The sequence below is a fragment of the Callithrix jacchus genome, chromosome X, assembly GCF_049354715.1.
Source record: "Callithrix jacchus isolate 240 chromosome X, calJac240_pri, whole genome shotgun sequence".
Lineage (NCBI taxonomy): Eukaryota > Metazoa > Chordata > Mammalia > Primates > Cebidae > Callithrix > Callithrix jacchus.
In genome coordinates, this window is record NC_133524.1 from 108787836 (window position 1) to 108814706 (window position 26871).

General features: G+C 39.0%; 1 protein-coding gene across 3 annotated transcripts in view; it reads left to right on the forward strand.

Annotated features, from left to right (window-relative positions):
• Positions 1–25687, forward strand: part of RTL4 (retrotransposon Gag like 4) — a 357671-nt gene extending 331984 nt beyond the window's left edge. For 2 of the 3 annotated variants that reach the window (XM_078363589.1, XM_078363590.1), the window contains 2 exons: positions 17833–17916; positions 18515–25687. In XM_078363589.1, coding sequence (XP_078219715.1) covers positions 18944–19669 — 726 coding nt within the window. In that variant the 5' untranslated portion in view covers positions 17833–17916; positions 18515–18943 and the 3' untranslated portion in view covers positions 19670–25687. Of the gene's footprint in view, positions 1–17832; positions 17917–18490 lie in introns of all 3 variants that reach the window. The other variant, XM_054250851.2, reaches the window with a different exon arrangement.
• Positions 25688–26871: the final 1184 nt, after the last annotated feature.

Below are 26871 nucleotides of genomic sequence, written 5' to 3' on the forward strand. Positions count from 1 at the left end.
TCTGGACATGGTGGCTGACACCTGTAATTCCAGCACTTTGGGAGGCTGAGACCAGTGGATCACCTGACGTCAGGAGTTTGAGACCAGTCTGGCCAACATGGTGAAACCCCGTCTCTACTTAAAATGCAAAAATTATCCTGGCCTGGTGGTACATGCCTGTAATCCCAGCTACTCAGGAAGCTGAGGCAGGAGAATTGCTTCAACCCAGGTGGCAGAGGTTACAGTGAGCCAAGGTCATGCCACTGCACTCCAGCCTGGGCTACAGAGACTCTGTCTCAAAAACAGTAGCAACAAACTGCCATACTAGAGGTTTCTTCCTAGCGAACTTTGTTTAATTTCTCCTTTATAAAAGCTAAGGATGTTTAATAAGAAAATGTAAAAGTGGAGTTGCATGGGTAGGATGGAGAAGACATAGATACTTGGAAAAAAAACTTCAAATTCCTCCTTATGATAAAAAAAATCAATAACTTAAAGTTCAGCTCCTTGCCTTCTCAGCTGTTGGCATGGGAGTACAAGACTAAATCATGTTCCTTTAGGAAAAATCAATAGGTCTCATAAAATTACCAGTCTCTTCATTAACAGAAAACAATGTTTCTGAAAGAAAATATAATTTGTTGTTCTTTTACACATCTTTTACAAATTGATAGATGTGAATAACCAGAAAAGTCCTTGGCAGCCCCTGATAAATCACTTTTTCTCCAATTGTGAGAAAAGGAACAATGTTCTTTTTTGTATCATGGAACTGTCAAAGTAAATTTCTACTGGCTTCTGCAGCACGCCAGATGTGAGAAGTATAACCCAAAGCCTGTTGTTAACCATAACTTTCAGTCTGTCTCTTTGGTCTGCTAAACCCAGAACAGTCCTTAAACATTAATTCTGATGGCTGGAACAGATCCTTACCACCCAGGAAAAGTCAGTAGTCACCCAGGAGCTTCTGTGGCAGTCACAGAATAGCCTATGAAATGAGAAACAGTGGAATGATGTTTAGGATATTTTGACTCCATCATGGAGGATACTTTATCCTTTGGATTTGTCATCTGTAAAACAGGAAAAACCAGTGTCTTTCATATACCAATGATAGTAAATGGAGATGAAGAACAAGTTTGCAGAAAAGCCTACCAATTTATTAAATCCGAACATACATGCCTGATTTCTTCTGGGCCATTAGCTTCTACCTACTTTCCTGTCTCAGTCACAATTTGGCAGACAATAGATGGAAAGATGAAGAGGTAGCAAGTTAGGAACTCAAGGGAATCTACCAATTAAGAATTTGATGCTTCTCTCAATACCAGCATATTTTTCACCAGATCAACTCCAACAGGCAGTCCAGCATAATTAGTTAAGAATATAGAGCTTTGCCTCAGTTAAACAAGAAGAATAAGTTTGATTTTTTAGATCAATTGCAAGCATGGTGAATGTAACTAATAATTGAGTTCTGTACATTTCAATATCACTAAGAGAATAAATTTCTAATTTTCTCATCACAAAAACCTTAAATATTTGAGGTAATAGATGTTAATTAATTTAATTTAATCTTTCTATATTGTACTTAAAAATCATAACACCACTTTGTACCCAATAAATATGTACAACAACAGTTTGTCAATATATAATAAAAACAATTTTAAAAAGAATATAAGGATTTGAAGTCAGACAGACTTAGGTTTGAATCTCAGCCCTACTGCTTACTCATGGAGGGGGATGAAGCCACTAACCTTTCAGAATCATTTTCTCCCTCTGCAAAATGAGGATAAGAATAATTTTATTTGATTATTTATTATTACATAAAATCATAGATGTAAAAGAAATACAGTATTAGGCCCAAAGTAGACACTCTGTAAGTCATGGTGGTGGTGGTGGTGGTGGTGGTGGTGGTGGTGGTGGTACAGGTTGTTATGTCTTGCCTTTCTTTGACATCCATATTCACCAGATGTTTGGTTTCTTTTAGCATTGTTGTAGGTGGGCTTAGTGCCTGTTTTTTAAGTTGGTACAAAAGGCCATGGGTCTTCAGCAATTAGGTACCTATTTTGATCAGTTTTTTAAAGATGACTTCTGGCTTTGGTAAACTTCTACTCATCTTTTATTGTGTGTGGAGGGAAGGCAAAACAACAAACATTTATTTTCTCACATAGTTTCTGTGGGTAAAAGATTCAGGAGTGGCTTAGCTGGATGGTTCTGGCTCAGGGTCTCTAGTTAGGTTGCAGTCAAAATATCAGCTGTGGCTGTGGTCATCTGATGGCTTGACTGAGGTCAGAGATTCCACTTCTACGATGGCTTATTCTCATGGCAGGCACGTTGATACTGGCTGTTGTCAGGAGATCTCAGCTCCTTCCCACGCTGACCTCTCCATAAGGCTGCTTGAGTATCCTGATGCATTGCAGCTGGCTCCAGTGAACTTGGAAGCAACACTACTGCAGTTCCCAGCATGGCTTTCTTCCCATCACTGCCCTCCTCTGCCCCCAATCCTGGACTCCTCCAGACTAAGACTTGTAGTTCTAGCCCATGGGTGGCAGCAGTGGCACAGAAGCATCTTGAAATGTGCTTTGTCTCCCTAGTAGGCAGTGAGACTGCAAGTTCCAACTAAAATCCTACTCCGGCCCACTAGGGTTTGCCCTGCTCAGAATCACTTTCCCTACTCCAGGGAACAAACTCTTTTCCCAGTGCTCCTTAGACCTCACAGCTCCCCTGTCCTACTCATCTCTATGAAGACAAGTAGATTTTAGGTCGTGATTCTGGATCCTGGAGATTTTTCACATGGTCAATAAGTAGATTTATTTTAAGTCATAATTAGCTGGTTGTCATACTAATTACCCAGAGTTTTGAGCAAAAGTTCCTTCCTAATATACTGATGGGGCCAGAGGAGCCATTCAACTAAGCTGAATTGAGAGCTTGTTTTATGCCACTCATCCTTAACTAAGTGGTAAAGCCTGTAATAGGGAGTGTTAAACTTGGAGGCCCCATCCCAGCAAAGTTCAGTCACTTCGAAAATCCTCGAAGCTAGTAACCTTTAAAATAATAAATGCTGGGGGAAACCATTGTCTTTATGGAGCCCAGAAACAGGGAAGTAAACATATCAGCTTTCTCCAGTTCCCCATAGCTCCATTTTCTTATAGCCATCACCATAGCCTCAACTCCACCCGTTCTTGAGCCAGTACTCATAAGGTCGTAAGGGCTTTCATCAGATTAATTCCTCATATACATGTATATCAAAAGTATGGTATATGGGGAGCTGGAACAAAGTCTTGCTTCCGGAAAACTCTATATCCATGGTGAGAGTAATGCCCAATTTTCAGCATTCCTCTATCTTCTGCAGTGATGGCCAAACCTGAGTTACTCAAATCACGACTTACACCACTGTTGATATGTGAACTCTCAGTCCTCACTCTTTCTGAGGCTTGGAGTTAGATGTAATAGTTTAGAGTTTCATTCCTTTATCCTTGAATTACTCAGAGTCCATCATTTGCTCTCTCTGAGTCTTAAACATCTTCCTGGAATGACCTAGAAAGAAGGGGACTTTATGTTTTGAGATGATACTACCCATATGCTAGATACTTCTCCCGTGATTTTGTAAAGAAAAATCTGCCAATACCCCTTGGTATAGTTTGGATATTTGTCCCTTCCAAATCTCGTGTTGAAATTTCATCTCCAAGGTTGGAGGTGGGACCTGGTTGGGAGGTGTTAGGTCATGGGGGTGGATTCCTCATGAACATCTTGATGTTGTCTTTTAGGTAATGAGTGACTTCTTGCTCTATTAGTTGCTGTGAGATCTAATTGTTCAAAAGAGTCTGGCATCTCTCTCATCTGTCTCTTGATCCTTCTCTTGCCATGTGACATGCTGGCTCCCCTTCTCTTTCTGTCATGATTGAAAGGTTCTTGAGGCCCTCATCAGATATAAATGCTTACACCGTGCTTCTTGTACAGCTTGCAGAACCATGAGCCAAGTAAACCTTTCTTCTTTAGAAATTACCCAGCTTCAGGCACTCCTATATAACAACAAAAATTGACACACCTGGAAAAGTATTTGCAAATGAGAGTAATTAAAAGCCATTTGAACAGAAAAAAAGATGGAAGAAAGGAACATGCGTTTCCTCCATACGGTTGCTACATTTGAGGATGCCTAGCTCAATGCACTGCCTTCACTATTAAGTCAACTCAAACCCATTTGATGGCTGGTTCTTTAGCTATCCCTAGGGATATCGATTCCATGTTTCATTCACTTGTAATGTAAGTTAAATGAACATTTCCTTGATACAATTTCATTCTGTTTCTTTTATGGATTATTTTTTATAAAGAAGGAGATCAGATGGCTTGAGAACAAGTTACATTGGCACAGCTCTGCAGGGCCTTCCTGCAGACTGAATCTCTGAGGCCTGGAGGCAGGTCACAACCAGTTTCCTTTGTGATGATACATCCTTACAGAAGATAGGAAGACTTGACAGTCTGACAGACACTTAAAGTGTGAAGATGAATAAAAGATACATCACTCCTGATGGGTATATTTTAAAAAGCTGTCAGTTGATGTAAGCAGTATTCTAAAAACATACAGTACCATATCAGGGCTAGAGGGTGTTGGATACAAAAATGGGTTGGCAGATGGACAATTTTTGATAGTCAGGTCTATGCGGATGTGAAAACCAAGCTGAGAAGAAGTTTGTTAGTCCTCATCTGTTGCCCTGCTTTGCAAATCATATTTAGGAGCTTTGCTTTCTGTCTCTTTGACTTCTTTTTAAGGCCTATATTATTAGCCAGTAGGTAGACTAGACAATGATTTAGGTGCTATGTCTAATATGAGTGGTGACAGGCATGAAATTATAGCCAAAACATCTTATTCACTGACTTTTCCATTGCCTGAAATTTCACCATTACAGCTTCTTATTTGGGAAATGTACTACAACTCAGACACTCGGGGAAAGGAAAACCTTCAAATAACTTTAATAGGGATTGAATTCCAGCCATTTGTTGTACTAAAGCATTAGGAATTGGATGTCAGCCAGAAGTCAGGTAAAAGGGCAAAGAACAGATAGGAAAAGTTGGAAGTTACAAAATTTTGATACTATTAGCTTCACACTCTCATAGAAACATTTGAGTACATGCAACCAGCATTTATCTGGTACATGAATCTTCTTTGAAACATTTCCATGAACAGTTAATGCAGTCTCATTTTGAATACTTCCAATGATAGAAACCTCTTTTTTTAATGAAAAAGTTTATTCTATTGTTAGGCAGTTCTAAACTTAGAAGTTTCTATATTGTAGGATTCCCAAATACATTACCTTGCATCTTACATACTACCAATATTTGCTCTTCATAGAATTAGACTGCCTCCTTTTCCCCACAAAAGCTCTCTGGATATGTAAAGACAGCTTTCCTGATCCCTACCCCCAATTAAGCTTTTCCTACCATTTCTTAAAATATTTTTCAAAAGACAGTGCGATAGAGATTATAGTGAGCAGCCAATAGGGGAAAGAGCAAATGGCTCATGGCCCTTCAAGAGCATCTGTAAAAACACACACAAATAAATTTTAAATGACTGAAAATGCCACATGTTGGCAAGGGTGTGTGATTATAACACTCATACACTGCTGGTGAGAATGCAAAAGGGTACAGCCACTTTGGGAAACAGTTTGCAGTATCTTATAAAATTAAGCATAGACTTACCTCATGACCCACTCCTAGATATTTAAACAAAAAGAAATGATTGTGGTAATTATTTTGCAATGCATATGCATGTCAAAATATCATTATGTATACCTTAAATAGATAAAATTTTATTTATCAGTCATATCTTAGTAAAGCTAGGGGAAACAAGAAAATTTATGTGGGCATGCAGACTTGTACAAATGCAGCTTTATTTGTAATGGCCTCAAACTGGAAATAACTCAGATACACATCAGCAAGTAAAACAAGATGTGGTATATCCATACAATTTAATACTTTTGGCAACAACAAGAAATAAAGTTTTGAGATGTGCCACAACATGGAAAAACCTTAAAAACATTCTAAATGAAAGAAGCCAGACAAAAAAGCACACATACTATATGAGTCCCTTTATATAAGATACCTAGAAAAGGCAGATCAAATATAGATGATGGGAGAATGGAGGCAGCAAACCACCTTGCCATGCAGCAACCTATGCAACAACCCTGCATGATCTTCACATGTACCCTAGAACATAAAGTACAATAAAAGAAAAAAAGAAACAGCAGATCCATGTAAACGAAAAGTAGATTAGTGGATAACTGGGGCTGGGTGTGGAGGAACTGACTGCAAAAGAACATGATAAAATTTGGGGAGTAGTGAAAAAGTCTATCTTGAATGTGGTGGTGGTCACCGAGATGTATACATTTGTCAAAAACGCATTGCTATACGTTTCTTTTCTCTTTCTTCCTTCCTTCTTTCTTTGTTTCTTTCTCTCTCTTTCTTTCTCTCTCTCTTTCTATCTCTCTCTCTCTCTCTCTTTCCTTTCCTTTTTTTCCTTTCTTTTCTTTTTAAAATTTTTTTGAGATGGAGTCTTGCTCTGTTGCCCAGGCTGGAGTGCAGTGGCAAGATCTCAGTTCACTGCAACCGCTGCCTTTTGGGTTCAAGCTATTCTCCCATCTCAGCCTCCCAAGTAGCTGGGATGACAGGGGCCTGCCACCACACCCAGCTAATTCTTATATATATATTTTTAAGTATAGACAGGGTTTCACCATGCTGGCCAGCCTGGTCTCCAACTCCTAGTCTCAAGTGATCCACCCAACTCAGCCTCCTAAAGTGCTGGAATTACAGGCATGAGCCACCATGCCTGGCCTCATTGCTGTACATTTCAAATGAGTAAATTTTATTGTATGTAGATTATACCACCAATATAATAGAATTTTAAAAGTCAACCTTCTGCACAGAGTCACATCCCATTGCAACCCCAGCTATTGTTTTGACAGTCCAAGTGCCAATGACAGCAGCATCCTGAATACAGAGGTCTTTCAAAGACACAGAAACACAACAAAGGGGAAACAGCTAAGTCTTATTTTTAAAATATTTTTTTACCTTTAATTTTTGTGGGTACATACTAGGTGTACATATTTATGGGGTATGTCTCTGCTCAAGCCTTTATCCTTTGTGTTACCAAAAAATTCAGTTATATCCTTTTAGTTATTTTTAAGTCTACAATTAAATTATTATTGACTTATAGTCACCCTGTGTGCTATCAAATAGTATGCCTTCTTCATTTATTCCAACTACTGTTTTGTACCCATTACCATCCTCACCTCTACCACCAACCCCCAACTCCACTCTGCAACCCTTCCCAAACTCTGGTAACCATCCTTCCACTAGCTATCTCCATGGATTCAATTGTTTTGATTTTTATATCCAACAAATAAGTGAGAAAATGGGATGTTTTTCTTTCTGTGTCTGGCTTATTTCACTTAATATAATAACCTCCAGTTCATCCATATTGTTGCAAATGACTGAATTTCATTATTTTTTATTGCTGAATAGTACTCCATTGTGTATAAGTACCACATTTTCTTTATCTATTCCTCTGTTCAAGGACACTTTTAGGTTGTTTCCAAATCTTGGCTATTGTGAGCAGAGCTACTACAAACACGGGACCCATTGGTGTGCTGTATTCAGGAAACCCATCTCATGTTCAAGGACATACATAGGCTCAAAATAAAGGGATGGAGGAAGATTTACCAAGCAAATGGAGAGCAAAAATAGCAGGAGTTGCCATCCTAGTGTCTGATAAAATAGACTTTAAAGCAACAAAGATCAAAAGAGAAATAATGGTAAAAGGATCAATGCAACAAGAAGAGCCAAAGATCGTAAATATATACACACCCAATACAGGAGCATCCAGACACATAAAGCAAGTTCTTAATGACCTAAAAAGAGACTTAGACTCCCACACAATAATAGTGGGAGACTTTATCACTCAGTTGTCGATATCAGACAGATCAACAAGACAGAAAATTAACAAGGAAATCCAGGACTTGAACTCAGATCTGGACCAAGCAGACCTAATAGACATCTATAGAACTCTCCACCCCAAATCCACAGAATACACATTCTTCTCAGCACCACATCACACCTACTCTAAAATTGACCACATAATTGGAAGTAAAGCACTCCTCAGCAAATGCAAAAGAACGGAAATCATAACAAACAGTCTCTCAGACCACAGTGAAAGCAAATTACAACTCAGGATTAAGAAACCAACTCAGAACCACACAACTTCATGGAAACTGAACAACTGGTTCTTGGACATTGACAGGATAAACAATGAAATGAAGGCAGAAATAAAGATGTTCTTAAAAACAGATGAGAACAAATACACAATATACCAGAATCTCTGGGACACATTTAAAGCCGTGTGTAGAGAAAAATTTATAGCAATAAATGCCCACATGAGAAACGAAGCAAGATATAAAATAGACACCCTATCATCAAAATTGAAAGAGCTAGAGGAACAAGTTCAAAAAAACTGAAAAGCTAACAGAAGACAAGAAACAACTAAGATCAGAGCAGAATTGAAAGAGATAGAGACACTAAAAAACCCTTCAAAATATCAATAAATCCAGGAGCTGGTTTTTTGAAAAGATCAACAAAATAGACCACTAGCCAGAGTAATAAAAAAGAAAAGAGAAAAGAATCAAATAGATGCAATAAAAAATGATAAAGGGAATATCACCACTGATTCCACAGAAATACAAACTACCATCAGAGATTACTACAAACAACTTTATGCACATAAACCAGTAAGACTGGAAGAAATGGATAAATTCCTGGATACTTGCACCCTCCCAAGCCTGAACAAGGAAGAAGTTGAAACCCTGAATAGACCAATAACAAGGGCTGAAGTTGAGGCAGCAATTAATAACCTACCAACCAAAAAAAGCCCAGCTCTAGATGGGTTCACAGCCAAATTCTACCAGACATACAAAGAGGCACTGGTACCACTCCTTCTGAAACTATTCCAAACAATCAAAAAAGAGGGAATCCTTCCCAAATCATTTTATGAGACCAACATCATCCTGATACCCAAACCTGGCAGAGACTCAACAACAAAAAAATCTTCAGGCCAATATCCACGATGAATGTAGATGCAAAAATCTTGAATAAAATACTGGCAAATAGATTGCAACAGCACATCAAAAAACTTATCCATCACAATTAAGTAGGTTTCATCCTGGGGATGCAAGGCTGGTTCAACATATGCAAGTCTATAAATGTAATCCACCACATAAACAGAACCAAAGACCAAAAACACATGATCATTTCAATAGATGCAGAGAAGGCCTTAAACAAAATTCAACAGTGAGAAAAAAGTACCTAGGAATACAACTGACAAAGGATGTAAATGACTTCTTCAAGGAGAACTACAAACCACTGCTCAAGGAAATAAGAGAGGACACAAACACATGGAGAAACATTCAATGCTCATGGTTAGGAATAATCAATATCATGAAAATGGCCATACTGCCCAAAGTAATTTACAGATTCAATGCTATCCCCATCAAGCTACCTATGACCCTCTTCACAGAACTGGGAAAAAACCCTTAAACTTCATTTGGAACCAAAAGAGAGCCCACATAGCCAAGTCAAGTCTAAGTAAAAAGAACAAATCAAGAGGCATCATGCTACCTGAGTTCAAACTATACTACAAGGCTACAGTTATCAAAACAGCTTGGTACTGGTACCAAAACAGAGATATAGACCAATGAAACAGAACACAGGCCTCAGAGGCAATGCCACACATCTACAAACCTGAAAAAAGCAAGGAATGGGGAAAGGATTCCCTGTTTAATAAATAGTGTTGGGATAACTGGCTAGCCATGTGCAGAAAACATAAAGTGGACACCTTCCTGACACCTTACACTAAAATTAACTCCAGATGGATTAAAGACTGAAACATAAGACCTAACACCATAAAAACCCTAGAAGAAAATCTAGGCAAAACAATTCAGGACATAGGCATAGGCAAGGACCTCATTACTAAAACACCAAACGTATTGGCAACAAAAGCCAAAATAGACAAATGGGATCTAATTAAACTCCAGAGCTTCTCTACAGCAAAAGAAACAATCATTAGACTGAACTGGCAACCAAGAGAATGGGAAAAATTTTTGCAATCTACCCATCTAACAAAGGGCTAATATCCAGAATCTACAAATAACTAAAAGAGATCTTCATTAGAGAAATGCAAATCAAAACTCCATTGAGATACCATCTCACGCCAGTTAGAATGGCGATCATTAAAAAATCTGGAGACAACAGATGCTGGAGAGGATGTGGAGAAATAGGAACACTTTTACACTGCTGGTGGGAGTGTAAATTAGTTCAACCATTGTGGAAGACAGTGTGGCGATTCCTCAAGGACCTAGAAATAGAAATTCCATTTGACCCAGCAATCCCATTACTGGGTATATATCCAAAGGACTGTAAATCGTTCTACTATAAGGACACATGCATACGAATGTTCATTGCAGCACTGTTTACAATAGCGAAGACCTGGAATCAACCCAAATGCCCATCGATGATAGACTGGACAGGGAAAATGTGGCACATATACACCATGGAATATTATGCAGCAATTAAAAACGATGAATTTGTGTCCTTTGTAGGGACATGGATGAAACTGGAGAACATCATTCTCAGCAAACTGACACAAAAACAGAAAATGAAATACCTCATATTCTCACTCATAGGCAGGTGTTGAACAATGACAGCACATGGACACAGGGAGGAGAGCACTACACACTGGGGTCTGTTGAGGGGAATAGGGGAGGGACAGTGGGGGGTGGGGAGTTGGGGAGAGATAACATGGGGAGAAATGCCAGCTATAGGTGAAGGGGAGGAAGGCAGCAAATCACACTGCCACGTGTGTACTTATGCAACTATCTTGCATGTTCTTCACATGTACCCCAAAATCTAAAATGCAATTAAAAAATAAATAAATAAAAGAAAAAACAAAGAAACCCATTCAAAAGTGAGTGAAGGACATGAACAGACACTTTTCAAAAGAAGACATATATGAGGCCAATAAACACATGAAAAAATGCTCATCATCACTGGTCATTAGAGAAATGCAAATCAAAACCACCATTGTGATACCATCTCACACCAGTTAGAATGGCAATCATTAAAAAATTTGGGGACAGCAGATGCTGGAGAGGATGTGGAGAAGTAAGTACACTTTTACACTGCTGGTAGGAGTGTTAATTTGTTCAGCCATTGTGGAAGACAGTGAGGCGATTCCTCAAGCACCTAGGAATAGAAATTCCATTTGACCCAGTAATCCCATTACTGGGTATATATCCAAAAGATTATAAATTGTTCTGTTTTAAAGGCACATGCACACATATGTTCATTGTGGCACTGTTTACAATAGCAAAGACCTGGAACCAACTCAAATGCCCATCGATGATAGACTGGACAGGGAAAATGTGGCACATGTACACCATGGAATACTATGCAGCCATAAGAAATGACAAGTTTGTGTCCTTTGCAGGGACATGGATGAACCTGGAAACCATCATTCTCAGCAAACTGACACAAGAACAAAAAATCAATCACCATATGTTCTCACTCATAGGTGGGTGTTGAGCAATGAGAACACATGGACACAGGGAGGGGAGCATCACATACTGGGGTCTATTGAGTGGGACTAAGGGAGGGACAGTGGGGGTAGGGAGGTTGGGGAGGGATAACATGGGGAGAAATGCCAGATATAGGTGACAGGGGGATGGAGGCAGCAAACCACATTGCCATGTATGTACCTATGCAACAATTCTGCATGATCTGCACTTGTACCCCAGAATCTAAAGTAATATATATATATATATATATATATATATATATATATATATATATATATATATTATTTTTTTAAAAAATGGGAGTGTGGTATCTCCTTCGTATACTTATTTTTTTACTTTTGGGTATATACCCAACAGTGAGATTGCTGAATCATATGGTAGCTAAATTTTCAGTTTCTTGAAGAACCCCCAAACTGTTCTCCATAGTGGTTGTACTAAATGACAATCCCATCAACACTGCGCAAGGTTCCCTTTCCTCCACTTCCTCAAAAAAAAAGTTTTTCCAAAAAAAAGTTCGAATCTAAGTAGGCTATGTTCCATCATCTCATCAGTTGCAAGTGGTGTTCAGCACTAAGTGGACTGCACTTAATGAATTAAAGACAAAAGAGACAACAGGGAGCACAAGCACAGGAAAAGACCTTTTATTTCAAATTTATGGGCTCATTATATGACAATTTGGAATCTGAAGATCAAAATTTTTCTACTCTTTCTGCAATTATTTACTTTCAAATAAACATGTACAATTGCACATGTACAAACAGCATATACTTTTTGAAATTATGGTCACATTGGGAATGGAGAAATCAAATTAAGTCCTCGTATTGGTAAACCACCATTGCTATATCTTAGTCATTGACTCTTCTCCAAGAACAGGAGCAGAGTGATGATGAACATAATGGGTAAGATTCAGGTTGGCTGTGGGTCTGAGGGTCATATTGTAGACTGCAGAAAACTAACAGCCAGTTCCTCACCCACTTTTTAGCTGTGTGCTCAGGCAAGTTACAGAATCTATGGGTTTGAAAGGACCAGATTCTCTTCATGATGCCCCTTCTTCTTTGATTCTTGGAGCCCCCTACTCTAACTCCCCAACAGGTGGTAATCCTAGATCTGCTTATTCCTCAGTGATATAGAACTGGTAACTCACTTCATGGAGACACTCATTGCATCTCGATCCCCATCCTCCCAACGGTATCTTTGGATGGCTTCTTCCTTGTCTGTAAGAACAAGTATTCCACATGAGAGTCCTTTGGAGCCAATTATTTACATACCAAGCTTCCCTTCGTCTTTCACTTGACTTAATATCTCAGTGTTTCATTTTCTGAACTGGGAAATTACAGTAAAGATGGGATGAAATAATGAATATAATGTGGATTTTTTGAGATTTAAATCTCTTTCCACATAGACCATGAAGCCCGTGGGGAGGAAGGATGATAGAACAAGTGTGGTTCCCTAATAGAATTAGGCATGTTAAAAAGGAAAACTAGGGAAATGTAACAGGAAATACTATTGAGAGTGTTCATGACACTTTTAACTTCACAAGAAGCTAGGCCATGGGTCCAGCTCAGCCAGAAGGAAGATTGAAGCTTAAGTCTGAGACATAGCAATGGTCAAATTGACCCTCAGTTGGGCTGCTCTAGCTCTGAAGGGGATGTAAGGATGGCTTTTCTATCTCATTCCCAGGCAGAGAAGAAGAGAGCAGTGCATACTTTACAGAAAGATCCACAAAGCCCTGAGAGCAGATTCAGCTCAACTGCTACTCTGTCTCTTACCCCTAAGCCAGCTACATGTTATGTGCCTGAGACAGACCTGCCCCAGTCCACTGTTTAAAAGGGCCTATGAAGACTCAGACAGAGCCATGAAAACAAGCAATCCACATATCATGTACTTTGGGGGCTGCTGTTGGAGACAAATATTTTCCACTTTCAAAAATGTAGATAATTTGGAAACATAAAGGCCCTTTTGAGAATATTCAACCTAGAATTTCTTGAAAGTGCTATCAAGGGAACTTCTACCACATCATCTGCAGAGATTGATTAAAATGCAGATGATAGGGTCTTTTTCAGACGCACTGAATCACACTTTCCAAGAGTGAGCCCAAGAATCTGCATGTTAAAATTCCAGGGGTCTCTGTTGTACCCTGAAATTTGAGAACCTCTGACAAATGTTGGTGCTCTGTGTGGTCAGTCGCCCAATATTCACAAGGCAAAATGTAAAGGCCTCTTACTTCAATATCACCTGGAGGGACTGTAACAAATTCAATGTTGGGGTCTTCTGCTAACCATCTTGAATCAGAATTTTTGTATGTGTGCCTAAAGTTTGGGAAGCACAATGCCTTCATTGTACAGGTAAAGAAACAAGCCCAGAGAGAGCGAGTGACTTGCCCATGTGGCAGAGCTAGGCCCATACCGAGGTCTCCAGACAAGTCCAAACAGCTTGCCCTTCTGGTCACCGCTTGAGAGTTATTTATGTCTCAGTTCAGCTTCTGTGGCCACAGTAGTCCTCAGAATGTTTGGAGGTCAAGAGTGAAATACACAACCACTCTGGGTAGTTGCATGACCCCAGGTCAAAGCTTCTCTTCCAAGAGATTATGTAGAACAGTTTGAAATTAAAGCAATGTAAAGTCAAAAACCTTTCTTATAAGCAACTGGGTACTGCAGGCTCTTCTCCAGATGGGATCTCAGGGGACTCCAGAGTAAAGTAGTTTTCTGTTCAAGGAAACTGTTAACTATGGCTTGAGCCTGACCAAATACAAACACTAAAATGACTTCCAATAATTTACCAAACACATTTTTTGTTGTTTTTGTAGTTGAAACGCATACCTATTAAATAAAAGATAAATGTATGCAGTTTTGTGTTAGACCTTGCCTGAGCCCATAATTCTAATCCCTCACGCCTATGTATTTGAGGTTTGGGCTCTGTCTCACCTTGTCTCTTCAAGGCTGTAGTCTGGAACACCTCTGGACTGGCAGGCTTTGTCCCAGGATCCTCTAGGGGAATCCAATATAAGGCCACTGACCTCTAAAATGAGAACAATTTCCAAAATGATAAGGCAAGGTAGATTTCATTTGAGGGATTAAGCAATTGCCACTGACAACTGTGCCATTGTATGATTTGCATTTGGGCTAATGCTTATAATCTTAGCAAGTGTTTCACCAGTGCTACATGATTAGGAAAATTGAATGCTGTACCACCTTGAATACATAATATGTAAAGAAACATAACTCAACTAGATTCTGCAACTTCTGAGAGTAGAGGAAAGAGAAGGCAAGGAAAGGAAGGAAAATTTATAATTTCATGTTTCCAATCAAAGGACATGGTTACAATAATATAAAGGTCTGTAATCTCTTATATCAATTGTGAAATTATAAAGCTCTATAAAATTGAAGCAATTTTTTTCATTAATTTTATGCCAAAACTCATTTGACAGCAAAACTTGACCTGAATTGTCATGAACTTAGTCTTTATCCTTTTCAGTATGAATATTCAGACATTTTTTCCTACAGGAATGTTAATGGCTTAATTATGGGATGTTTCCCAGACATTGCTTAAGGTATTATATAATAAACAGTATATACTCCATGTTACCTTTCTAAAAATGTGAAAAAAATTAAATGCTAAAACACAGATAACAGCTTGTGAACCTATACAATAATAATAGCTAACATTTATGGAGGCTGGGTGCAGTGGTTCATGCCTGTAATCCCAGCATTTTGGGAGGCCAAAATAGGTGGATTTGGGAGGGTGGATTACTTGAGCCCAGGAGTTCAAGACCAGCCTGGGAAACATGTTGAAACCTCGTTTCTACAAAAAAATAAATAAATTAGCCAGGTGAGGTGGTATGTGCCTGTAGTCCTAGCTACCAGGGAGGCTTAGGTGGCAGGATTACCTGAGCCCTGGAGATCGAGGCTCCAATGAGCCATGAACATGCCACTGCACTTCAGCTTAGGCAATAGAGTGAAACTCTCTCAAAAAAAACGTATGGAGAACCTGCTATATGCATGAAGCTGTGCTAATCTCTCTTCATCTCATTTAATTTTCATAACATTAGAAGGCAGGTATTATAATAATGTCCATTTTAAAATCTGGAAACTAATTCTCAAAGAGGCTAAATAACTTGCTCAGATTCACACAGCTCATAGATCAAACCAGATCACTTTGGGTTTAGAACTGACATGCTTAACTGTTGAACTGTACCACATGGGAGAGATGAGCAGTAGTGAAAGACAGTGTGTACTCTTCATGTGCTTTATGTGGAGGCAGAATAGGGTACCATCCATTCGGTTATTTGAGAGCCAAACTTCTACCTCCAAATATGTCCTCTCCTAATCACTACTTCTCTGTGATACTGCTAATAATGCTTTATTATTTGAGATTCATCTGGACAGTGTTTTGCACAAGAGCCACCTGCATCAGAAATCAACTGGTTAGCTTGTTAAAGCACAGATTCTTGGGATCCATCCCAGACTTATCGAATCAGAATTGCTAGGGGCTGGGTCTGAGTTGATTCTTTGACATTAAACTTTGAATGAACAGTAAATGCCCTAAGAAAAGCCAATCATTAACCCTTATCGAACAATATATTAGCTGTCAATTGACACCTAGCTGGAATGGCAAAAATGAACTCATTGATGGGCACCTAGGAAGTGGAAGATGTCTGGAAGACAGATCAGGAAATTAGAAGGGTGAGATATGGAAAGGAAATTAAGAAGAAGGGTATGATAGTATCTCCCTACTTCGACAACATGTGGTAAAGGCACAGTCTCACCACCAGCCATTTTTCAACTACACTGGAAACATTTTGGAAGTAAATCTTTCATTTTTTGCTGCTCAGAGCACCACTCTCTTATCTCATCTATATAATCACCTTCTGAGGTAAGCAAAATAGCAATCCTCGTTAGGTAAAAAAGGAAACCAAGACCCAAATGAGTTCTTCAGGGTCATCCAACTGATTAATGCGAGTGGTTGGATTCATGTTTCTGGCCTCCAATCCCATACTATTTGTCTGCCAATAATTTTGTCATAGGTCTAGAGAAAAGGAACCATCAAATAAAACCTAAGGAAATCAAGTCTTACATTTTAGAAGATTCAACAATACATATTTTTTCCACCAATGGACAATTTAAATGCATTTAAATAATATGCTACACAAGGAAAGGGCAATGAGAGGAATTGAAGTACAGAATAGTTCAACTGCTATCATATATTGGGGGTTGTTTTCAACTTTTACTGGTCGCTTTATTTTTGTTATCAATGCTGGAAAGGCTGTTGAACATTTTGATCTTTTTACTTTTTAAAATATTCAGTTCATGTACCCCAAAACCTAAAATCCAATTTAAAAAAATAAATAAAAATAAATAAATAAAATATTCAGTTCTTGTTTGCTAGGTTCTCAATCTTAACTCTTAGTCTGGCATGCCATTTCCATGGCAAGAAAATGTGACCTCAGACCAGGAGTAGAAAGATAGAAAACGTGGATTAAATGCCATCACAGCAATCATATCCCCACAGCAATGCAGGCTAGGCCTGGGGCACTAGTGGTCAAGTCCAACCAGTGATTATTCTAACTCAAGCTAAGTGCTCTTTAGAGCAGCCTTTCTCAAACTTTAACACACATTCTAGTCACCTTGGGAATCCTATCAAAGTGTGAAAAATGATTTAGTAGTTCTGGGGTGAGACCCAAGATTCTGCATTTCTAACAACCTTTCTGGTAGTGCCAATGCCACTTGTTCCCACATCACATTTTGAAGAGCCAGTTGCCTGAACCATCATCATGTCCAAGCAGTGTATACAAATGAGCATATTTATGGTCTTGGGGGAAGTACCATTTGTACAGCAGCCGTGCTGAGCATGCTAGCTCTGTGACCTTGGGAAAGTATCTTTACCTTTCTGGGTCTCATTTTCTTATCTGCAAAATTATGAATTTGGCCTGGGTGATCTCCTGAGATCGCTTTGGGTTGTCAAATTTTTTGACTCACTGATGGAAAAAATGATACTTTGGAACAGAGGTGTCCAATCTTTTGGCTTCCCTAGGCCACCTTGGAAGAAGAAAAATTGTCTTAGGTCACACATAAAATACACTAATGATAGCTGATGAGCTTTTAAAAATCTCATAATGCAGCACTGTTTACAATAGCAAAGACCTGGAATCAACCCAAATGCCCATTGATAATAGACTGGATTGGAAAAATGTGGCACATATACACCATGGAATATTATGCAGCAATCAGAAATGATGAGTTTGTGTCGTTTGTAGGGACATGGATGAATCTGGAGAACATCATCCTCAGCAAACTGACACAAGAACAAAAAATGAAACACCGCATATTCTCACTCATAGGTGGGTGATGAAAAATTGAGAACACATGGACACAGAAAGGGGAGTACTAAACACTGGTGTCTATTGGGGGGAAAAGGGGAGGGTCAGTGGGAGGGGGAGATGGGGAGGGATAGCCTGGGGAGAAATGCCAAATGTGGGTGAAGGGGAGAAGAAAAGCAAAGCACACTGCCATGTGTGTACCTACGCAACTGTCTTGCATGCTATGCTCGTGTACCCCAAAACCTAAAATCCAATAAAAAATTAAAAAAAAAAAAAAAAGAATCCTAAATGAGCAGTGTAGCCTAAAAAAAAAAATAAAAATCTCATAATGTTTTAAGACAGTTTACAAATGTGTGTTGGGCTGCATTTGTGTTGGGCTGCTCATAATGTTTCAAAAAAGTTTACAAATTTGTGTTGGGCTGCACTCAAACCATCTTGGGCTGCATGTGGCCACAGGTTGACCAAGCTTGCTTTAGAACAAAGGTTTGGTCTGAGACAAATGGTCTTTATATTACAAGGAAAGGGAGGGAGGAGAGAAAGGTACTGTGACTGTTGTATATATCTTCTTAATCCCAAGTCTTTTTTGTGTTCTAAGGTAATTTATTTCTTCCAAATGCAGAACATTGGCCTTCTCCACAAAGAAGAAGCAACATTGAGTGGTGGACAACACTTTTTCGCATCTCTCCAATTCAGTTGTCAGCATTTCCTAGTGTCTTCTTCATAGCTAACAGCTTTGGCTACTTCCTCATGATGCTGCCTCTCTGATCACAGAGCAAAACCACTGTCTGTTCATTGGTTCCCAGTACTAGTATTCAATTCTACTCAATCCCACCTGACTCCAGGAGATATAATGGAGAAGTGCACAATTCTTCAGGCAGAGAATCTGATTCTACAGCCTCAAATGCAACATTCAACTCTGGATAACCTGGCTAAAAGGAGGCAAGTCATGCCTGTCTTCGCCACCACAGTGATACCTGTATCCTACTGACTTGAGCATCTCACCCAGTTTCATGGTGACCCTGCCAATCACTCAGAGTTGCTTCCTCAGATGACTACCTACTTGACAGCCCTCCAGATCTCTAATCCTGCAAATGATGCCCAGATCAATCTCTTTATTGATTACCTGTTTCAGAAGTTAGAAAGTTGTGGGATCATATCTGGGCCTGACAAGAGTACCTTATTGAAGCAATATGAGAATTTTATTCTTGAGTTCCAGCAGTTACTTGGTGAACCCACAAAACAGGAAATGAATCCTTTAATGAATGCTAAGGTTGACAAAGGGGATGACTCCTCTCAACAGGACCCTGCTACTTTCCAGCTCCTTGCTCAAAATATGATCTGTAATGAAACCAATCAGAATGGTCAGTTTGAAAAGGCACTAGCTGGTCCCAACCAGGATGAAGAGAGTGTCACAGATATCACGGACAATCTTCCAGACCTGATCACTCAGTGCATTCAGTTGGACAAGAAGCATAGTGTCAGGCCAGAGCTCCTACAGTCAGAGACCCAGTTCCCATTGTTGCCTTCTTTGATCCAACACCAAGCTCTCGTTAGCCCCACAGATCCACCACCCAAAAGAGGGCCTATGCAGCTGCGAGAAGGCCAGCTGCCTCTCACCCCAGCCAAACGAGCCTACCAACAAGAAACTCAGTTGTGCCTCTACTGCAATCAATCTGGTCACTTCACAAGAGATTGCCTTGCCAAACGTTCTCGAGCTCTAGCAATGACAAACAACAGCTCAACAGTAAGAAGAGATCAGGAAAGTCACTTTTAAAACTTATATCCCTCTCACTCCCATCCTTACGAATTTATATCCTGCATTAACTTTTAAAATACAAATGGAGAACTGTGATACCACTTTATCAGCAGTTATGAACTAAAATGCTTTGAAGAATTTAAACAATCAGATCTTGTTCATTGGCAAGTGACCCCTCACCAAACCTAACTCAAGAATGATGAAAACAATTCACAGGCACTTTCTGCAGTTGGAATTAATTCTCCAAGAGTACCAAAAACCTGCAGGCAAAACTTTTCCCAGTCTAAGCCACTGAAAATAACCATGGAAGTGCATTGGGAACCTTATCCTCAATGTAATCACCATCTAGGAGATCTGGGTTGAGTTTCTTGGCCCAAGTCCTGTATCTTGTGTGCCTAGAATTGAACCCAAGCCTTCACTTTCACCCTTATTTGTCTGTATCCTAGTTTCCTTTTGGCTTAGGACCTTTGGCTGGAGTCCAAATGACATTCCTATATTCTGCTAATATTCTCTTCCTAGAGTTTGGACCATGCTTCACCTATTGACTAGGATCTAGCTTTAGCATAAATCAACCTTCCTGGAACCACAGCTCTGCCACTCTTCTATAGAGCCATGTATTTCATTTCCATCCAAAGACTCACGCTTTCCCAACAAACAGAACCTCCTGCCTATTTACAAACCAGATTGTATGGGCATTTGACCACTGCATGGAACTGTTGGTCCCTTTTTTTGCAGGCTAGCCCATCAAGCAGGTACATGTTTTAGCCAAGACATGTACCAAGTTCCAGCTTACTCCTCTCTTCTCTAACATCCCTACTTGAGGTTCCACCATGTCTTATAGCCAAGTAACTATGCTCTAGGGTAAGAATTTCTGAAAGGTATTTAGTGAGAGTTGGGAAAGGCATCTCATAATTACTATGTCTGTAGCATGTCCTTGCTGCCTTGGACAGAGGATCTGGCCAAATAAATCACCACTGATAGCCAGACCCTGAAATAGTTCCTGACTCTAGAAGCCTCAATGTAGTCACCGTTTAGGATTACTATTCATTGCTATTGAGCTCTACCTTCATGGACCATCTCTGGTGTCCTCCATCTAATTGAGGATCTTAAAAAATAATGAATGGCAAACAACTTCCAAACTATCTCATCTGAAAAATCCTGAGGCACATACATGGAAACCATCTGTGCACAGAACTTGAGAAGTCGGGGTTTTATCGCTTATGTTTTAAGAAAGTTTACAAATTTGTGTTGGGCTGTACTCTTAGCATACACAAGCTCTGTATATAGATTCCTGATGCTTCTGAACAAAAGTAGTGTTATGCTGGAAAGACACAGCTCCCTTACGTGTTAAGACTATTCAGCAATGATTACTGTTTGCTAGTAATTGACAACCCTCTGCTCCCTGCTTCTTGTTGCTGATGTATGCTCCCAAAATGGATATCCTGGAGAAATATCAGTAATCACATATTCCCTAGCAACCATCAAGGCCTCTCAGAACATAAAATTGCCATTGTACTTTGGTTTTGTTTCTGGAGAATTGTGCTAACTTTGACAATGCTTAACCTGCTAGAACCTTACTACTCTCATTCTGTAGCACCAACAAACCAATCTTTTCACCCATTAGTGCCTTGCTGGCCATTGTGCCAATCTTATTTGCATTCACAAAGGGTTTTCTTTAACAGTAGCTTGTTATACAACCAAATTACTCCATATGCTCCCCCAACAGAGACCTGAGTGAACATATTTCAGTTATGCTAAGAAATTCTGACTATAGTACTGGGATTGTATGAGATCCTCTAACAAGTAGAGCTATTGAATTTAGAGTGACTCTGAAATTACCTGGAACTATGTTGATCTATCTCCATCAATTCTATATATAATAAAGGACTAACCTCATGGCCTCTAGTCACCTTCCTTACCAAACCCAGTATGGTCTTGGAATGCTGAGAGGGACATTCAGTTGTCTTAATCAACAATCTTTCCTTATTTTAGGGCCACAATTCATCATTTTAGGTTCTTTCCCAAAGATACATGACTTCATTTCCTATTTGGATATTCTCTTTGTGGCAATGTTACCTTCTTTCCCTAGAAATTTTCAGACTTCATAGCCTCTCAGAAAATATATCCAATCCAGGGCTATGAACTTCAGTTCACTCTCCACTTCTGGGGTCACTTATTGAAGTATTCCAAATCAAAGATCTCTTGTACACTATGCAATACAATCCTATAGCCAGACTGAGCTTATGAATGAGATGCTGGAATAAATAATGCTTTACTATCTACTAGCTAGCAACTATTTTACCCATTCCAAATTTTTGTTATAGTGACACCATCCATTATATGTTATCCTTTTCAACTAGAATGACTCATGATTTAGCATAAAGAGAGTTACAGGGGTGTGTCCTCAGAAATTATAACTATGTGAATTTCTATGAGAGTAAAACTACTTAGAATCTACAGAGAACAGATGAATTATAATCTACTCAAAGATACAGTCAACAACTGCAATGGCTTGGGGAACCGCCAGGTCCAACCAAGGTTGTAGCTTTAAGGAAGCAGATATGCTCCATACTGATGCCACTTGGCGAGATAGAATCTAATCATTTTATGATAAGTCTGAAGAATTTGTTAAGGAGAGAATAGTATTCATGGAGCATAGAAAGGGAAGAACTTAAATAAAAAGAACATTGGTAATCCCCCTAGATTCAGAGATGACTTGTTGACCAGCAGATTATTTGGAGTGTCCATCCCTGCAATGGCCATCCCAATTTGTGTCAGCCATTAAGATGGTCACCTAACCCCATTGCTCTGATTCAATGGTCTCAAAGTAATTTGATTGTAATTAGTTTCCCTTATGAACTTTGTTATGGAGAGAAAATTTACTAACCAGCTGACATGAATGTTCTAGCCTATTTCAGATTTAATTCTCATTATAATGGAATAAATTGGTGTTTGGCTTATACATCAGTTTTTGTGGGTTTAAATAGCATCTATCCTGATTCTAATCACCTCTGAGTGCACTGAAAAAAATAAGATTCTCATTTTGCAAAGTCAGCACCATAGTGTGAATCACAGTAAGTCTAGTGAACATTGGCCTCCCTGGGAGCTTTTCCCCAACAGTCAGCCAGCTTCCCTTATCTCCCTCATTTGTCTATAGCTGTAAGAAAATTTCTAAATACCTACAATTTTTACCTTCTGCATTTACCTTCACTTGCATCCTGCCATAAGCAATTGCCTTTTACAATATTTCATAGTTCAGTCTACCTGTCAGAATAATCTGGCATGGATGAAACATAACACATGACTGTAGACATGAGCCACTGAAATACACCATTAGAGAGGGAGAAGTGTACGATTGGCCTCATTCTCACCACTTCCATTCTGTACAGATGACAATGCACAAGACCCATACTGTCACTGTCCTTAGATTTATGCAGGATGATGCAACAAACATCATCCTTTTTTTTGAATTCTAGAAGATAATTTCTAGAATAATGTCTAGAATGATGATTCTCACAACTTCTTGCCTATGACCACAATAGTCATCTCTGAAGCAAAATAAAAATAAAGAATTTAAGATATGCAGAATTTCTACCACCATCTGGGCAAAATCTAACATCTAATGCCCTTAAAAGGGCTCTGGGTACTTGTTTCACATCTTTATAACTCTGACACATTGGTGGCCTGTTTCATTGCCTCCCTATGATGGTCCAAACTTCATTTGGCCAAGTGAATGGAAAAACCTTCAAGAGAATTTAGTGTCATGGATCTTCAATGTCATCTTGGGGCAAGAGTCACTGACCACATTTCAAAACCAGGAGTCCCAGAAGTGAGTTACACCATTTACTAGAGCTATGAGAACTATCTTAGTCAACATATTTTAGTACCCAGACCACACTGTCCCATCATTTACATCCACTACGGTTTTCAGCATTCATACTTATTGGTATAACTTCCTGGTATCAGCTGTGTTTCTTAGGTCTGTTTGGACTTGCTTCCTGCTCACTGATTTCTAGTATTAACTCTACATAGCTCTGGTTCTTTTATCTAGCCAGCTCAGTGATAAGTCAGTTGTGACTATATTCCAAAAATCCCACTTGCTTCATAGTAACGCAGTGAAGGACTACATAGAATTTCAGTTTTCTCTCTATATATAAGACTCATCCCACTCATATAATGTGGCTTTGCAGACATCTAGGGAAAGGAAACTAATAGTTGGTGAATGCCTACTTTATGCCAGGCACTGTGCTGAAAGCTTTATTAATAATGCCTATTTAAATACCATATCACTAAAAGATGGAATATCCATTTCTGGCATTTAATGCTCACCACACCTTTATGAGATAGGTGTTATAAATTCAATTTAAAGATGATGAAACTAAGGTTTAGAGCAGTTAGTTAACCTTCCCAAATTCATCAAGCAGTAAGTGGTTAAACTAGAATTTGAAAGTGTATCTTCTTGATGCCAGAGCCTTGTGATCTCTGGTAGAAACTCTCTAATTCATACCCCTCCTGATTACCATAACTTACTCAATTACACATCCCATAAGCACTTCATGAAGAGAGGCTACTCTAGTAACTGGTATTCACATAACCACTGATTGGAACTCTTGTTCTAAACAACAGTCTACAAAGGAATCATGAAACAAATCAACACTTTCCAGGAATTTGTAATTTCATTTGTGTTTCTAATGATTTGGGGAAAATTTCTTGACACCTCTAAAAATACACTATGTCGACATTACTGATTGGGTAGGCCCTCACTTGTTGAGTCAGGAGTCTAACAAACATTTCTGACTAACACAAAGGCTTTATATTTCAGTAGCTCTTCATTCAAAGCCATTGAGTCTTTTTGAAAAATGATGTTTATAGTGGCTGCAGGAATGCCGGGAGACAACTTCAACATCTGATTATTGTTATCTGCCATGGTCATTGGAAAATCAATATTAAAATAAGAGTTTGGTTAATTCATATAGCAGTTAGCCATTTAAATTTGAGAACTCCCTTCATGGTGTCAACCTCAGGTAATATCTGGTCAAACAATCTGACTCTGAAGAGAATTTATGAAAAGATAGTTTTGTTCTCTTTGACATTTGCCATGAGTTTGGGAACAACTATCAAATATCATGTTTCCCTTAATTGCCTATGATAATTCTATCATCCATGAGTTTTTTTTTAATTAAGTCTACTTGTTTTCATCCTGTAACATCTTATGGGGCAATAGAGACCACAGGTTTAATACCTGCCTTTTAAATCAGACTTCCCCTTACATGCGTTAACTTCACCGATGTATAATGTAAAGGCATCCCCCTTTCCATTCAATTATTCCAGGAAATGAAGAAGTCTGTGTTGATGCTGTCACCTTATACATGATTTTAGAGGCTTGAAATAATAAGTTACTGAAATCGTGTTGTATGCCAACTGTAAGAGTGGTGGATTTATGTGCATATTTCCCATTATAGCTTCATGAGAAGGCACTATCAATATTCTCATTTTATGGGTGAAAACAAGTAAACTCAGAGTTTAAGTAACATGTCCAAGGTCGCTAGCTAGTAGATCATAGAGCCAGGATTAATATTTGGGTCTCTCTGACAGAAAAAGCCATGTTCTTTACTACTATACTACCTGTCCTTCCGAGATTTGTGTCCTAGGCTAAAATGTCCTCATCTTTTTAGTGGATGCTTGTGTGTTCACCTACTTAGACCAGTAATTATCCAGCATGCCCTTTCCAAACTTTCACCAGCTCTGCTGTCTTTAGCAGAGGACAATCATCACAAATGTACCCAGCATTCCAGGTCTGAGCACTAAAAAAATTTGAATAAAATACAATTTTCTTATTTATTACTAATGGTTCCTAAAAACGATTCCAAAAACTTCTTGGCCTTTCTGGATATTGTCAGCACCTTGAGGAAAAAAGTCATTGTAGATTCTTCCCTAAAGGCCACAAGTCTCTTCCCTGAGTTGAAGCTGATGGCACTAAGCCCATTACTTTAAAAATGTAGTTAGAATATGATGTAATAAATGGATGTTTTTAAACTGACGTTGAAGTTTTTTCTTCTTAGTGCTCTCACAAGTTTTTCCTATAGTTTCCCCCCACTGGCTTCCTTAATAATAATTATAATAATAAGTAACAACTACTATTTATTGATCATTCATTACATGTTGGGCATTGTGTTCTTTGATTTATGTTCATTTTCTCTTTAAATTCTCACTACCTTCTTAGATAGATGTTATTATTATTCATATTAAGCAGATGAGAAAGTTGAGCCTTAGAATAATTAAGGACATTGCCCATGGACACAGAGCTAGTAATAGAAGGAGAACTCAAATGCACCTACATCTATCACGAGACCATACTCCTACATAGTACATTAGTATCTATCTACAACAGGAGTCCACAAACTATCATCTACGGGCAAAATCTAGCCTACGGCCTGTTTTTATAAATAAAATTTTATTGGAACACAGCCATACCCATTTGTTTATATATTGTCTATGGCCGCTTTCATATTATGACATTATATGGCCCACAAAGCCAAATATATATATTGGCTACCTGGTTCTTTACAACTTTCCTGACCTTGAATCTATAATATGTAGGGAATCCATGAACCCCACATCACCTGTGGGTACCCCAAGTTTGGTGGCAACAAAGGAATGAGAAAAAGACAGATTAAGAGAAAAAGTGATACCAGGGGGCCATCACTTTATTACTCGAGAGGAAGCAGTGAAGGCCCCAAGCTCTGATCATCCACTCTATTTATTGGTTATGATCACTCTGATTTACAGGATAGGGGTGGAGTAATGGTGGGGAGAGGGTGATGGTGGAGTGAATCAGTGAGCCAGAACTGGTGTGTCATTCTAAGGATTGATAACAGTGGCGTTTTGGGAGTTTCACAAGACAAAAACATATGGTTATCTTTAGCTTATTATCTATGTACAGCTGATGGAACATGAGCCTTACAAGGAGCCTACAAGTCTGGCTATGTCAGTTTTACGTTCTTGAGCACAATGTTTATGGTAACAGAGCAAGGTCACCCTGCACTGGAACATTGGGTATGAAGAGGCCTTCCTACTCAGAGGCCTCCTGCAGCCTTCTGCAGTTTGTGGTTCCTTGTTTATATGTTACTCATAACAAATTTATGTAGGCACTTGGTAAGTCCTTTCTCTTTTACAGTGTTTTCCAACATAATATAATAAAGTATTAAATCAGACCCTGG